Below are 14,664 nucleotides of genomic sequence, written 5' to 3' on the forward strand. Positions count from 1 at the left end.
CGATGACCTGCTCTTTACTGTCAGTAAAAAATTAAGGATGACCTCAAATATATTACTTTAAAAAAAAATCAGGGGGAGAGTAGTCTCCCCTAATCAAAGAGAAAATGTTTGTTACCCAAAGCTTGACCTCCTCACTATCTAACTAGCACAAGTCTTTGCTATTGAAAAGCAGTGGTCGAAGCCTCAAAACGCATCTGAAACGTCAGTTAATTTTTGATCCTTCAAGGGCTTAGTTATTGTAGAGGCATCCAGTAGCGCTGCTGTAGTTAAGGGTCTGATGGCATTTCCATTATAAAACCACACTATTCAAGGGCTTAGAGTTGGTTCAGTTCTTTCAACACTGTATCTGGGAGATATGTTGGTTGGCAGCTCAAATGCTGCCCCCCCCTTCCCACTTGTGTAAAACATGATGTAAATCAACAAAGATGTGTTCACAGTTGGACATGGAGGCTCAAAACCTTGCTCCCTTGGAATGATGAAGGATTTTTTTTTTCTTTTAGAAGTCCAGAGATGTTGGATTTCTTTCCATGTCCTCTGAGGTACATGATGCAACAATGGCTGGTGACTATTTTATAAGGAAGAGCTTAACACCTACACTTGTAAGTGTTTTTGGAAGAGAACGTAAAGAAGTGTGTTACCCATTTCTTCTTTTCCTGATTCTTCTACTGACAATGACTTCAGCTACCCAAATGAGTTCTGTTTCAAGGATATTATTTTAATGAGTCTGTGCTTACTAACACATAACACTGAAATGGAGCCAAGAAATTATTATACTCTGATGCTCAAAGAGGCTCATGCTGATGGATGATTGGCAGCAGAGAGGAGGGACCAGCACAGCTCTTCCCTTAAAGAAACCTGGATTGCAGTGAACATGTAGTTGCAATCTTCCCAAGTGAGTTGAATCATATGGATATGATTCACAGATGTGTATTCCCAAGTGATAGCTGCACATTTGGTCTGGGCCTTAGTTGGGCATTGTTTCAATTTGATTCTCTCTTCCCTTTTATTGCTAACTATCCTTGCAATACATTTGCTTTGCTGCACCTTTCACCCTCGCTTCCTTGTTCTTCCCAGTTCAACCATAGAGCGATGCCATTAGCCACTGCACAGTATCTCTGCGCATGATTAATTTTTCCCCATGTGTGCATGCTATGCATGCTTAAAAGCACACCCGGTGTTTACAGAAAGCAGTATATAACATTCATCATCGTCACTATCACCATAACAGTACTGCTCTTCCCTCCCCACAGTTTTTTTGAACTTGCAGAGTTACAGCACACTGCCTAAATAAGATCCAAAGGCAAATCAAAACAACATTTTGTGCAGAAGTCTACTTCCAAGAATTATTAAAATGAAACTATGGAAGGATTAGACTCTCACCAAGACACATTGCTTCTTACCCAAAGGTGTTCTGGCTGGTGCACAGGTGCAGAGGTGCTTGACCATCATGGCTCAGAAGGTTGGGATTGGCCTTGTGCTCCAGTAACAGCTGTGCACACTCTGTGTACGCCCCCTCACAGGCTTCATGAAGGGCACTTCGTCCTCCCGGAGCTGCATTGGGGTTTGCCCGCCAAAACAGCAGGTGACGGAGACAGGCAGTATGTCCATGGCTGGCTGAGATGCAGAGTGGATTGGTCAAAACCCTCTTGTATTCTAGAGTCCACAGGCCTGGGGGGGGAACAAAATTTAAAAAGGATAAAGCTAGAATATCCTCAAAGATGCGTTTTGGGATAATAGAGTCTTAGCTGGGCTGTGAGCAACTCATTGTGGACCTACTTACTGAAATTTATTATGCAAACCAATAATAATAATAATAATAATAATAATAATAATAATAATAATAATAATAAAAACCAAAAAGAATCCTATAAATATCTTGGCATTTTACAATTCAATAACATCAAGCATCTTCATGCTTGAAGATGAACACCATTATCAAGTGAAGACCATTATCAAAAAGGAATATACCCAGAGGGTCAGAAAAATCTTGAAATCCAAACTAAATGGTGGGAACACAGTTAGGGCCATCAACAGCTGGGCCATACCAGTCATAAGATATACTGCTAGAATAATTACTGTATTTTTCGCTCCATAAGATGCACCTGACCATAAGACGCACCTATTTTTTAGAGGAGGAAAACAGGAAAAAAATATTCTGAACCAAATAGTGTAATAAAATATTTAATAAACTATTAAATAATAGAATAACATTTGAACCATGTAAAGTGAACAGCAGTCAACAGTGGCATTAAAAACTGTTATCACTGTCATTAACAAATGGAGAGACTTAAAGGTTTGAGTACTCCAGTTTTCTGGAAACCCCAAGAACTCATCATCGCTAGAGTCAGAATTTATGAAGCTCATTTGCTCACAATCACTGACATCACTTTCTTCGCTGTCTTCATATAAGATACCGTCTTCACTTCCATCTAAGGCATTGCTAATGCCACATTTTTTGAATGACTGTACAAGGATCTCTTCCTTTACTGAGTCCCATGATGTTTTCACCCATTTTTTCAGAAGTCCTCCAGGACGTTTGGACCACACCTTTTCAACCCATATTCTCATTCCATTTTCATCCATCCATCCTGGCATGAAGATCCCCCCCCCTTCTTAGGGTGAATGTGAGCATAAACTGGCATGAAGATTCTCCCCCTTCTTAGGGTGAATGTGATCATAAACTGGCATGAAGATCCTCCCCCTTCTTAGGGTGAATGTGAGCATAAACTGGCACGAAGCATAACATAACGTGCACTCTTTTTTGCAGTATTCGCTCCATAAGACGCACACACTTTCCCCCCCACTTTTGGGGGGGGGGGGAAAGTGCGTCTTATGGAGCGAAAAATATGGTAATTGAACTCAGGCTGATCTGAATACTTTGGATCAGAACACTCTTCCGAGTGTTCATATGAACACTCTTCATATGTTTCTACATATGACACTATGCTCTACATCCACATAGCAATACAGACAGATTATATTTGCCTCGAAAATCTGGCAGCAGAGGGCTTTTGTAAGTAAAATAAACAGTGGAGGAAGAGAAATATGCATTGGCTTATTATGTAAAATAGAGTCAGGAACAAGCACTTGTTGAAGTAATGAATAGGAACTTACTAAAAGTTAAGCAAACTAAACAGGAGTATAGGAAAAATGCTATAAAAACAAGAACTGAAAGCTGGTACAATAAAGCACCGCACTGCCAATATATGGAAGAGATCAAAGATAAAACAAATAATGAAAAGACCTGGCTATGATTAACATCTGGAACTTTAAAGCAGGGGCAGACTTTTTGGAAAGAAACAGAATCATTAAAATTAGCAGCCCAAGAGCAGGCTATTCAAACAAATGCAATAAAGGTCAGAACTGAGAAATCATCAAATGATGCAAAATGCCGATTGTGCAAAGAAATCAAAGAGTTCACCATACACTGCAGGCACTCAACCATAAGTCGACCTCACAGATAAGTCGAGGGCAAGTTTTGAGTCATAAATCATGGAATTTTCTATGAACCTCAGATAAGTCGGGGGGGGGGTGTCTGAATCAATGGCATGCAAAGGTCATTTGGCACCTGAGGCCCATAAATTTTTGGCAGGTCCTATACAATGAAATAAAAATTAAATAATATATTCTACAATTAATTCAAATATATTAAGAAGCATTAATACACTATCAATCTCTTGCTATAAAATTCAGCATGCTCTGACCTCACAATTTAGTCCAGTTATCTCCCACTTTTGACTATTGAAAGAGGATGAGGTGAAGGAAGACCACTGGAAATAAGGCAAGAATTTAGCAGCCATCAAAGCACCTATTCCACCTAAAGGAATTATTCTCTCTCCTGACCCTTTCAAAATTTAATTATTACTAGTAAGGATCAAGAAAATACTCAGAGATAATTTCTCAAGCATAAGATTTTAAAAAATAGAGAGAGAGAAAGGATCTCTCTCCCCCTTCCCCCACCCTGTCGGAGATGGGAAGGGGGTTAGCAATTTGGGCTTTCCAAGGGAGTGCTTGAAGTTTAAATACAGTAGGAAGGGGGGAAGGGGGAACAAGAAGGAAAGAGGAGATGGACTCAGCTGTTTCAAATGACTGCTTCTCCCTCAATCAGACACCCCCCTCCCACACACAGCTCATTGTCTCCTGCATCCTGCTCTGTCTTGGGTGCCGCTCTACAGATGCCTCCGTGGGCGCTGGTGCTGATGTAAGATAAGAGTCATTAAGAAGACAATCCATCAATCAGTCATCCTCCAAGAGCTTTACAAAGGTGCTTAACTCAGTCCCTCCCTTCACCTATCACCTTTCTTTCACGTGCTCAGGGGGAAGGGAGGGATCCGCTGGAGAGAGAAGGATTGATGGATTGTTAGCCAGCTGCCCTCTCTCTCTCTCTCTCTCTCTCTCTCTCTCTCTCTCTCTCTCTCTCATTAACGAGGCTTAAACTGATTTTAAAGGGATGCATTTTTCCCCTTCTCCAGGGATCAGCACATTCCTTCTCATTTGCAGTGGCCATTCACGTTGAGTCAAATACATGCATAAAAATTCCATGTATAAATAGGCTGGACCTGTATATATACGAACAGTGTTTATTAGTGATTCTATTTCAGATTGGGACTTTCTGTACAACTTCAAATTGTCCATGTAAAGCAGATGATTTATTTTATTTGATGTTTGGTATTCAAGGCCTGTTTTATTAATATCTGTGAAAATGGAGTCATGGCAATAACAAACAGCAGAGGCAACAGTGAGTGCCCATGGAAGATGCCTCTCCTGATGTTCACCTGACCAAGATCCTGCCATTGATTGTTAACTACACAGTTAACTGATTGTTAACTACTCCATATGCTCCATATGCTCATTGCCTTTTTTACAAATGCCTGAATATTTTTGCTGACACCTGTTATTACTAAACATTTTAATATCATGAGATATGAGATAATATCATGAGATAATGAGTTGAAGGCCTTCGATCCATGCAACACTTATTGTTTTTCTCTTTTTGCTATTTTCTAAGCTCATTTTGTCAATCAGCAATTGGTCTTTTGCACCTCTGGGCAACTGATAGCTGCTGAATTGCACCTTTCTGCTCAACTGATAGCTGCTTATTGAGTAACAAGAGTTGCATTATTTCATCTGCTATTACACCAGTTAATAATTTAAACATGGTTGGCAGCTAGGTTATTGGTCTATAATTATTTGGAACTGCACCTTTTGCTGGATCTTTCATTATGAGGTGAGTTTTACCAGTTGATAACCATTGTCCAAAATTGCCTCTTTGCAAAATATGATTAAACTGCTTTGCTAGGTGTTGATGGAGACTTGTTAGATGTTTAAGCCAAAAGCCATGCAGTTCATCATCAGCTGGTGCAGTCCAATTTTTAATTTTACTTATTAATTTGGGTGTTATTTTTAAATCTTATAAGTTATTTTTAAACAACTTATTTAAATAAGTTATTTTTAAAGCTTATTAACCCTTTTACTTATTAATTTGGGTGTTATTTTTAAATCTTGCAATTGTTGACTACATTTTTTGACCTTGTTTATCTAGCCTGCTTTTTTGTTGTAATCTGTTGGAGTGTCCCATAGTTTTGCCCAGAATTGCCGTGTTTCTTCTTTATTTGTTGTTTCTGTGTTTCTTGCAGTTTCTCCATCTATGCATTGGTAGAAGCATTTTTGATTGGACCGAATTCTGCCTATATGGTGCAATTTTGGCTTTGTATTTGCTCATCTTTTTTTGACACTGCTGTTATTTGCTGTTTCACGATTTCCAGTACTTCTGCAATTCTCCTTGAATCTAGATGGTATTTTTGGATCAGATACTGTTTTATATTTTCTTTCTTCAACTTCTTGTTTTTCATATCTTTCAATTTTCTAGAATCTGATCAAAGACTGGCAATTTTGTTTTCTAGTCTAGTCTTCCATTTAAATGGTGCACTCTCTTCTTCTTTTTTGCAGGTCTCTTGATCTTACATCTGAGCTCTTGTGTTGTATTGTTGCTGCACTATACATAAATTGGTTTATTTCTTACAAATTATTAGTTATTATTTCTGCAAGTGCAGCATTTACATCTTTCAATACTTGAGCAAGATGCTCTTTTGCAACTGCTTTTAAAGATGGAAGTTGTACCCTGGTGTTTGCTTGTTTCATATGTTCAGTTATTTTTTGTTTTAGTTCTTGCTGCTTTTGTGTTAAATGGCATTCAGGTTTTTGAGATGAAGGCAAAGGAGAGGTTGCTTGAGCTGGAATCTGAGATGGTTGAACACCAATAGCATTCTCTGCCACCAGCATCTCCTCCATCTGTGCCTGGGCACCTTCTTCCCTTGGTGGTAATTTTTCTTGCATTTATTGAGCCTGCATTATTCTTTGCACTTCTTCCAGCTCAACTGCTGTGAATAATTTATTCCTTTCTATAAATCTTCACTGATCTGCTAACCTTTGTTTTGATATTTTTGAATCTGTTTGTGTTTCCAAATTCGGTACATTCCTTTATCATAACCTGTTCTGGCTGGGCTAGAAATGTAATAGTGTATCATTACTTCTTTGTTGGTGTTTCTTGTGAATTTTTTTCCGCTTAAGTGACATTTTTTTCCAGTAGCCAGTTTCCAGTTCTGGTTGCTCAACTAGAGACCCTGAGTCCCATAGCCCACTTATCATCAGGTGCCCAGGAACTCCAGCACCTGACACAGTCCTTGTTGATGACGATCGAACCAGTATAGACTTTCTGTTCATTTTTTGCACCATACTGGGAAAGGATTAGGGACACATTTAGGGCGCAATCCTAACCCCTTATGTCAGCACTGGCATAGCAGTATCAATGGGACATGTGCTGCATCCTGCAGTTGGGTGTCACTCAAGGAGGCCTCCTCAAAGTAAGGGAATGTTTGTTCCCTTACCTTGGAGCTTCATTGCCCTTATGTCAGGGGTTATTGCTTATTGCTTATGTTATTGACATATTGCTTATGTCAGGGGTTAGGATTGCGTCCTTAGTCTGACTTCCCAGCAGAGGCCTGTCTGGTTTGGGTGGCCCTGTCCAGCTTAGTCCCCTGCCTCACTGAAGCACACAAGTCCCACCACAACAATTGCTTTAACAACAAGAAATTATTGACTACCAATTAAACAAACCAGGCTTATAAGAAAGAACAAATAAATAACTGAGCAGAAAAGCGGGAAAACAAGCCACTGCATGGACGATATTTGTGAGACATGACTGGAAAAACAAACATCACCAAGACCTGGCAGTGGCTCAAAAAAGACAACCTGAAAATAAGAAACAGAGGGTCTAATAACGACTGCACAAGAACAGGCATTATGAACAAATGCAGAAAAAGCAAAAGTAGAAAAAATAACAGATTGCAAGTGCCATCTAGAAACAGATGAAACAGTGGGTCACTTCATTAGTTGCTGTAGAAAGATTGCACAAACTGATTACAAATGAAGACATGACAAGGTAGCAATACACTGGAAAATCTGTAAAAAATAGAAATTGAAAGGCTATGGCAGAAGATGACCAAAGTTATCCCAGTGGTGATTGGTGCCCTCGGTGTTCTTCCAAAACACCTTGAAGAGCACCTGAACAGCATAGGGGCTGCAGAAATTACCATCCACCAACTACAAAAAGTAGCTTTATTGGGAACAGCTTACACCTTGTGATGATATTTATAACAGCAAAATAGGATAAAAATCAGGCATCCCAGGTCCTTGGGAAGAATTCAATGTCTGGATAAAACAAATCAGTCAATAACACCTACCTGATTGTGTGAAAAACTCATCATCATCATCATCATCTGTACCCATTGCTTATGGGTGCAATCCTAACCAGCACTTATGCCAGCATAGGTGCCCTGGGAGGGTTGCAAACATGCTGTAAAGCATGTTTGCGCCTCCGTGGGAGGAAGCTGCATCAGCGCATCTAGATGCGTTGACGCACGGAGGCCAGCAGAAGCCTCCCTGGCTGCTTCTGCGCCACTGCTTGGTAGTGCACCACCCGAAGGTAGGCGTGGGGGGGGTTTGGAGGAGGCAGGAGGGAGGCTTTTCTGGGTGGGGGAGGGTGGGTGATGGGCGGCCCTGGGGGCAGGCGCATGGGGAGTCGGGGGCGGGGCTAGGACCCGGTGGTTATGCCGGATCCCAACCCCTGTCCCTGGGGAGAATGGACCGGCTTCAAGTCACTCCGCTCTCCTTGGACTTGCGTCATCTCCAAAGGTGGCGCAGGTCTGAGGAGACACATTGGGGCGAGCAGCCCTTACCCAGGGGTAAGGGGAAGAGCTTCCCCTTGCCTCTGACTGAGCAGCTGCAGCCAACAAAACTGCAATGGATGCAGTGCAAGCCTCCTGGCTTACCTGCTCCAGGGCAGGTTTGGATTGCGCCCTTTGAGTGTGAAGAGTGTTTTACTTGACAGAACTCTTACAATAACCCTGTAAGATAACCCATTATTACCTCCATATTGCCATGGGAAGTCTGCCTGGCTGGCCTCAAGGTGATCAAGTCCAGCCCAGCCCAGGGATCTTACTGAAGGAGTCTGAGCTATTGCTTGAGACCCCTTGTGAGAAACACAAATGCTGACCATACATTTATTTATGGTTATCAAAAACATAAAACCATAGAAGTGATTACATTCACTTGCAAATTGGTCCTTATGTTATTTTGTTACTTTATGATTTGATAAACACAGAAGAAATGATTTGAAGAAAACACAGGTCATGGTTCAGGATGTGGACTCACCTCCCTGCATTACAATCTCTCCACATGAACTGGAGGTTGTCCATGACTTTGTGTACCTTGGCTCAACGATCTCCGACACTCTTTCTCTCGATACCGAGCTAAACAAACGCATCGGTAAAGCAGCTACCACGTTTTCCAGACTCACAAAGAGAGTCTGGTCCAACAAGAAGCTGACGGAACATACCAAGATCCAGGTCTACAGAGCTTGCATCCTGAGTACACTTCTGTACTGCAGCGAGTCATGGACTCTTCACTCACAACAGGAGAGAAAACTGAATGCTTTCCACATGCGCTGCCTCCGACGTATTCTCGGCATCACCTGGCAGGACAAAGTTCCAAACAACACAGTCCTGGAACGTGCTGGAATCCCTAGCATGTATGCACTGTTTCATGTATGTATGAAACAGAGACGCCTGCGTTGGCTCGGTCATGTCGTGAGAATGGATGATGGCCATGGATGATCCCAAAGGATCTCCTCTATGGAGAACTCGTGCAAGGAAAGCGCCCTACAGGTAGACCACAGCTGCGATACAAGGACATCTGCAAGAGGGATCTGAAGGCCTTAGGAGTGGACCTCAACAAGTGGGAAACCCTGGCCTCTGAGTGGCCCGCTTGGAGGCAGGCTGTGCAACATGGCCTTTCCCAGTTTGAAGAGACACTTGGCCAACAGTCTGAGGCTAAGAGGCAAAGAAGGAAGGCCCATAGCCAGGGAGACAGACCAGGGACAGACTGCACTTGCTCCCAGTGTGGAAGGGATTGTCACTCCCGGATTGGCCTTTTCAGCCACACTAGACGCTGTTCCAGAACCACCTTTCAGAGCGCGATACCATAGTCTTTCGAGACTGAAGGTTGCCAACTACTACATGATTTGATAATTATACCTACATGAGCCTGCAACCGGAGTGGCCAGCCCTGCTCTATCTCAGTCTCTAATGAGGGAGTTATGCATATCTTCCCTTGTTTTCTTGGCAGCCATTTCTGATTATCTGCTCTCTTGAGTTCCCCTTTAACCCTTTTTGCTGGCTCTTCATATCTTCCTCCTTGCATCACTCCCTCCTCCTCTTGGATGCCATCAACCTGCCAATCTGGTGCTCTTCCTCTTACTCCTACCCTCCAACTGATTGCTTTACTGTTGTCACTGTTCATAGAGTCATGACTCTATGATGCTATACTACCATTAATAGCACCATTGATGTCCATGGAAAACATGAAGATCTGTCTAAAAGGCTAGGCAAGACTGGTCTGTGCTCCTGGAGCTGTACTCCATGCTTGAAGCTGGACATTCTCAAATTAACTTTAGAGATGTCAGAATCTTTCAGCCTGTCTTCAGTGCTGTGCATTTGTTTAGCATCTCTTGAAAAACAAAATCTAAAAAGGCTCATGACAATGTTGCAATGGGGCCTGCAAGTCACCTAGTGAACTGATGGCATTGGCAAGAGTTGAACTGGAAAATTCCTGATTTGCCTCTCAGTCTTTTAGACTGAGCTCTTTTAGACATTACACCAGCTCTAAAAGACTAATGTCTTTTAGACATTACACCAGCTCTCAATAGGAGTGTCTGGCTTTTTACATAAACAATAGAAGTTAATATTTTTTGCATATATCACCTGCTCTTCTTTCAAGCAGCTTACACAGAGCTTTCAGGAGGTTTCCCATCCAGGTAGCACGCATAGCCAGACCTGCTTAGCTTCAGCAGTTGCACTAGGTCACATGCCTTCAGAATATTCTCTGGCCATAAATTGCAGTACTGGAAAAAAAGAGACGTGTGCAAGCCTTCCACAGAGCTCTGTTTCTCATCTGTGCAGTGAATTTGTGCTTGGGCCCCTTTGGGACTGTGAATGTTAAAATCGGAGCCATCAAGTGAAAGCAAAGCAATGCCTAGAAAGAGTTTTTGTGTCTGAGGGTTTTATTAAGCAGCATGGAAAGCATCTTGAGCATGTGGAATATGCACCTGTGAAGAACAAAAAGAACCTGAGATGCAAAGTGAAGCCAAGAGACCAGGTATCTCTTGGTTCACTGGTCTAACAATGTGTGGAAAGGGAGCTGGGGAGAGTTTCAGCCCAGAGAAGTGATAGGTGTAGCCATTCTCAATGCATCTTGCTATCAAAAAGGATCACTGGCATTTTCAACCATTTTAGATCAATTCAATGTCTTCTTTAGTTCTGTGTGTGCTGCCAGGTGCCCTTGCTGAATATGACGGTGGCACTCTACACTTTTGCCCTCTGAAAACTTCTTGGGGTTTGAAAAGTCTTCTTGAAAATTGTGAACCAGTGTGAGCTGTGGAGGATATCGGCACAATCAACAAGGAAAAAAGTCCCTAGTGAATACACATCAGTGGTCTGGATTTCACATAGTAGGGATACCTTCTTGTAATGAAGGACAAATCGATATTATGCCTGTAACAAGCTGTAAACTTAACATCTCCCTGGAGCCCATACTGAGAAACTTTGAAAAGACCCAGCACTAATTGCCCTCCTGCATCTAATGCAGATGGGTTACCGGTTAGGCCTCAGATATCACCCATTCTGGTCATCTGTGGAAAACCTGCAGGAGAGGGGGATATAAGGAGACAAAACTGAAAGATCCCCAAATTCTCAGATGAAAACTTTCAGCTTTCAATTTGGGAGAGGGGCTGGGGAGAAAGGGGGATAGGACTGAAATGGGCCTTGTGACTGTCATTATTTTGCTGCTGTGTGTTGTACAAAAGGTAGCAGCAATGCTAATCCTGGCGGCCATCAACTGGTGCCTAACATCTTTTTCCCTGAATCACTCCATAATCACATAGCAACATTCTGAGTGGCATTTTTGGCCTCACTGGTAGCCACCCCTCTCCCCCCAAAAATGATAGCTTGTGGCCACTGGGGAAAGTACCACCGCAGCAATTTCACACCTCTTTCAAATCACTAAAATGCCCACCACCCATTTTGACAAATCTTGATTGAGCCAGCACCCTGAATGTTTACTCTAAGGCCTAGTCAGAAATTTACTGGCAATGGGAATAGTTCCCCTTCCCATTGTGTTATCAACATACAGTGATGCCTCGCAAGACGAAATTAATTCGTTCCGTGAGTCGTTTTGTATTGCGAAAATTTCGTCTTGCGAAGCGCGGTTTCCCATAGGAATGCATTGAAATTTAATTAATGCGTTCCTATGGGCAAAAAAAGTCAGAACAAAGTCAAATTTGGTTTACAAAGTGTTTATTAAGTGCTCTTTAAAGGCATACATACTGTACAGAGGATTTCAAAAATTTCAAGCACAAAACTTCAATGCATCCTGGGTATTAACGGTTGTGCGATTTACAACAAACCAAAACAAAAAAAAATGCAAAAAAATTCATCTTGCGAAGCACGGCCATAGAAAAATTTGTCTTGCGAGTCACCAAAAAAATTGCAAAACGCTTTCGTCTTGCGAGTTTTTCGTTGCGCGAGGCATTTGTCTTGCGAGGCATCACTGTACTAGTCTTTTTGTCTAATATGAACTGGGATTCAGTCAAACCATCTTGTTTTTGAGCTTGAAGATATTTGAGCTCAATCACTATTTGAGGAGATTACAACCAACCAACCATCTCTCCTTAATGTTCCACTTTTCTTAGTTTGTATTATTGATCACAGCCATTCCTCCCCCCTTTGCTACCACTCCAGCAATCATATCTCTTGGATACATTACTCCTCAACATAATTTGTTTATCCATGAGGTGGCGAGGTGAAGTGAGCTCCTCCAAGTCTTTGCTCTGCTGCTCCATTTTCAGGTGGGCCAGAAGAAGGAAGTTGGATGAAGCACTGCCCCCCCACCACAAAAGGGGAAAAATCCTATTTAAGAGGAAGGGCGGTGCTTCACCCAATTTCTGTCTTACAGCCAGCTGAAAACAGAGTAGCAGAACAAAGATTTGGAGGACAGAAAAATATAACATGTCTGCCAATAAAACAAGAAGAGAGATTTATGTGTATGCACATTTGCATGCTGCTTGAAGCTGGGAGGGGGACTCTGGGTCTAGCATGGGGAGATAGAAGCATAGACACTAAGGTGTGTGCACACGAGCAGGTGGAGGGGGGCAGCAGAACTTGGTGAGTGGGGTGGCACATCAGTCACAGTTCCAAGGAGCAAATGAGCTCCAGTAATTCAAGCCAATCAGGGATCACATACTGGATGTGACAATATCATGTTGCTATACAGCCAACCAGATATGGCTATTTGCGAACTCCACGAAAGACAAATGAAGTTCTTTTAGAATGAAGACCATGCTTCCTATGCAACTTATGTGGATAATCCTAGGCATTTAGAAGTTTACATAAACTATCAGATGTAAACACAAAACACACACTTCTAGAGCCCTTTTGTAAAAATCTCATTCAAACCTAGTTGCAGGGGTTGTTTTGGATTCTGCTGACTATTTTGGAGAGGTGTGGTTCTCCCTTTATGCTCTGCCTTAATGATATTATATAAAGACCCAATTAAAACTTTGTTTAAATGCATTTCATTTACACTGTTTAAATTGTTTAAATTTACACTGTTTAAATTTACACTGTTCATTTACATTGTTTAAATTCAAATCATTTACAAAGATTTATATTTGTAATCTTGCCTTCTATTAAGATGTTTTCATTACTTTTAGAGCAAAACCTGACTGTCTTTTCCAGGAGTCAATTTTAATAAAGTACTAAATGTCAGTGTTTCCATTTATACTGTAATTGAAATTTCAATTTGTTGACCCCATAAGGATCAGACCTGAACGCTGATTCTGGGGTCCGAAGCCATTAATGAGTGTTATCTGAGCCTTTAATTAATCAGTTACATTAATTGATTACAATTCCTTTAAATTGACTAAAAAGGGATCCCTCATTAACTGGGCAATTTTTGATATTACACTGCATAAAAACTGCAGACAACAAGCACTGACTTAGAAGGGGCAGCGTGTCACAATTGCCATTTTGCCCAATTCCTTCTGGACTGTCAAGATCACACGTGGCAACAAGCTTGTTCATTGCATAAAATGCTCATGCAGCATGCACTCTACTGGCTAAAGCCCTGACACATTGAACCCTGACGCATGCGGATGAGGTGATGATGGAGATGAGAGATCACAGGCAGGGAACTACTGCATGCAGAGTACAGGGCAACAAGCTCAGGCACATGTCTGTGCAAAGAGGCTTGTAAAACAGCACTTTTTATTTTTTATTTTAAAGAGCACCACTTCTTTCAATTGGGATTAGTAAATGCCTCTTTAAGTTTGGAAGTAGTCATTGAAATCTTGAGTACCTGACAGTCCAAAAGCAGCTGGGCTTTTCACTTGCCATTCCAGCTCATTTTGACTTATCTCAAACACCACATTGACATCCTCATAGTACTGATCCGTGAAAGCTTTGAGTTTCTCCAGGTCTCCTGTAACTAGAGCTTTGTAGTGCTTGTCCACAGGGGCATGAGACTTCATCCAGAGCTTGGACCCCTCTTGTTCAAAGATCTGCAATGTCCCTACAGTCGGTCCTGGCAGCTCTTCCATTGTGCTGCCTGCAGCCTATTTTAGACCCCAATCTGATTGTGTCAACTGGGTGCGGTATTTTAATTGCTCTATATGTATGATCCAATTATATTCTAGTTGGGACTCTGACACGGCTTGTTTTTAAATTGATAATTGTTACTTGATACAATTAGGATCACATGGGCTGCTGGTTCCAGCTACAAGCATTTTACTACTGATTACGTGTAGAAATATATATAGCTTGACAAGGTCAGCTATTCACCAGACTGTTTTATGTAGAGATTTGTGCGAGGAACTATTTTAATTCCAGGCAGCAGCTTTTTCCAGAACACACACGTTCCTAGACTACAATAAGTTCTTTCTGTAATAGACATGAGTCTATTTAAATCTACACTATACAGATAAAGGGATGTCATGGCTTGCATGCTTTTGAGTTTTCGTGTTGTTCAAGCATTTGCAAACAAATTATACAAATG

General features: G+C 41.6%; 1 protein-coding gene across 1 annotated transcript in view; it reads right to left on the reverse strand.

The window, feature by feature from the left end:
* ASB18 (ankyrin repeat and SOCS box containing 18) overlaps positions 1-14,209 on the reverse strand; it is a 37,175-nt gene extending 22,966 nt beyond the window's left edge. Inside the window, exons 1-2 of the mRNA XM_066639876.1 lie at positions 13,969-14,209; positions 1,401-1,668 (exon numbers count right to left, since the gene is read on the reverse strand). Coding sequence (XP_066495973.1) covers positions 1,401-1,668; positions 13,969-14,209 — 509 coding nt within the window. The remainder of the gene's footprint in view (positions 1-1,400; positions 1,669-13,968) is intronic.
* Between the last annotated feature and the right edge of the window lie 455 nt (positions 14,210-14,664).

This window comes from Tiliqua scincoides, chromosome 1, assembly GCF_035046505.1.
Source record: "Tiliqua scincoides isolate rTilSci1 chromosome 1, rTilSci1.hap2, whole genome shotgun sequence".
NCBI classification, from domain to species: Eukaryota; Metazoa; Chordata; class Lepidosauria; order Squamata; family Scincidae; genus Tiliqua; species Tiliqua scincoides.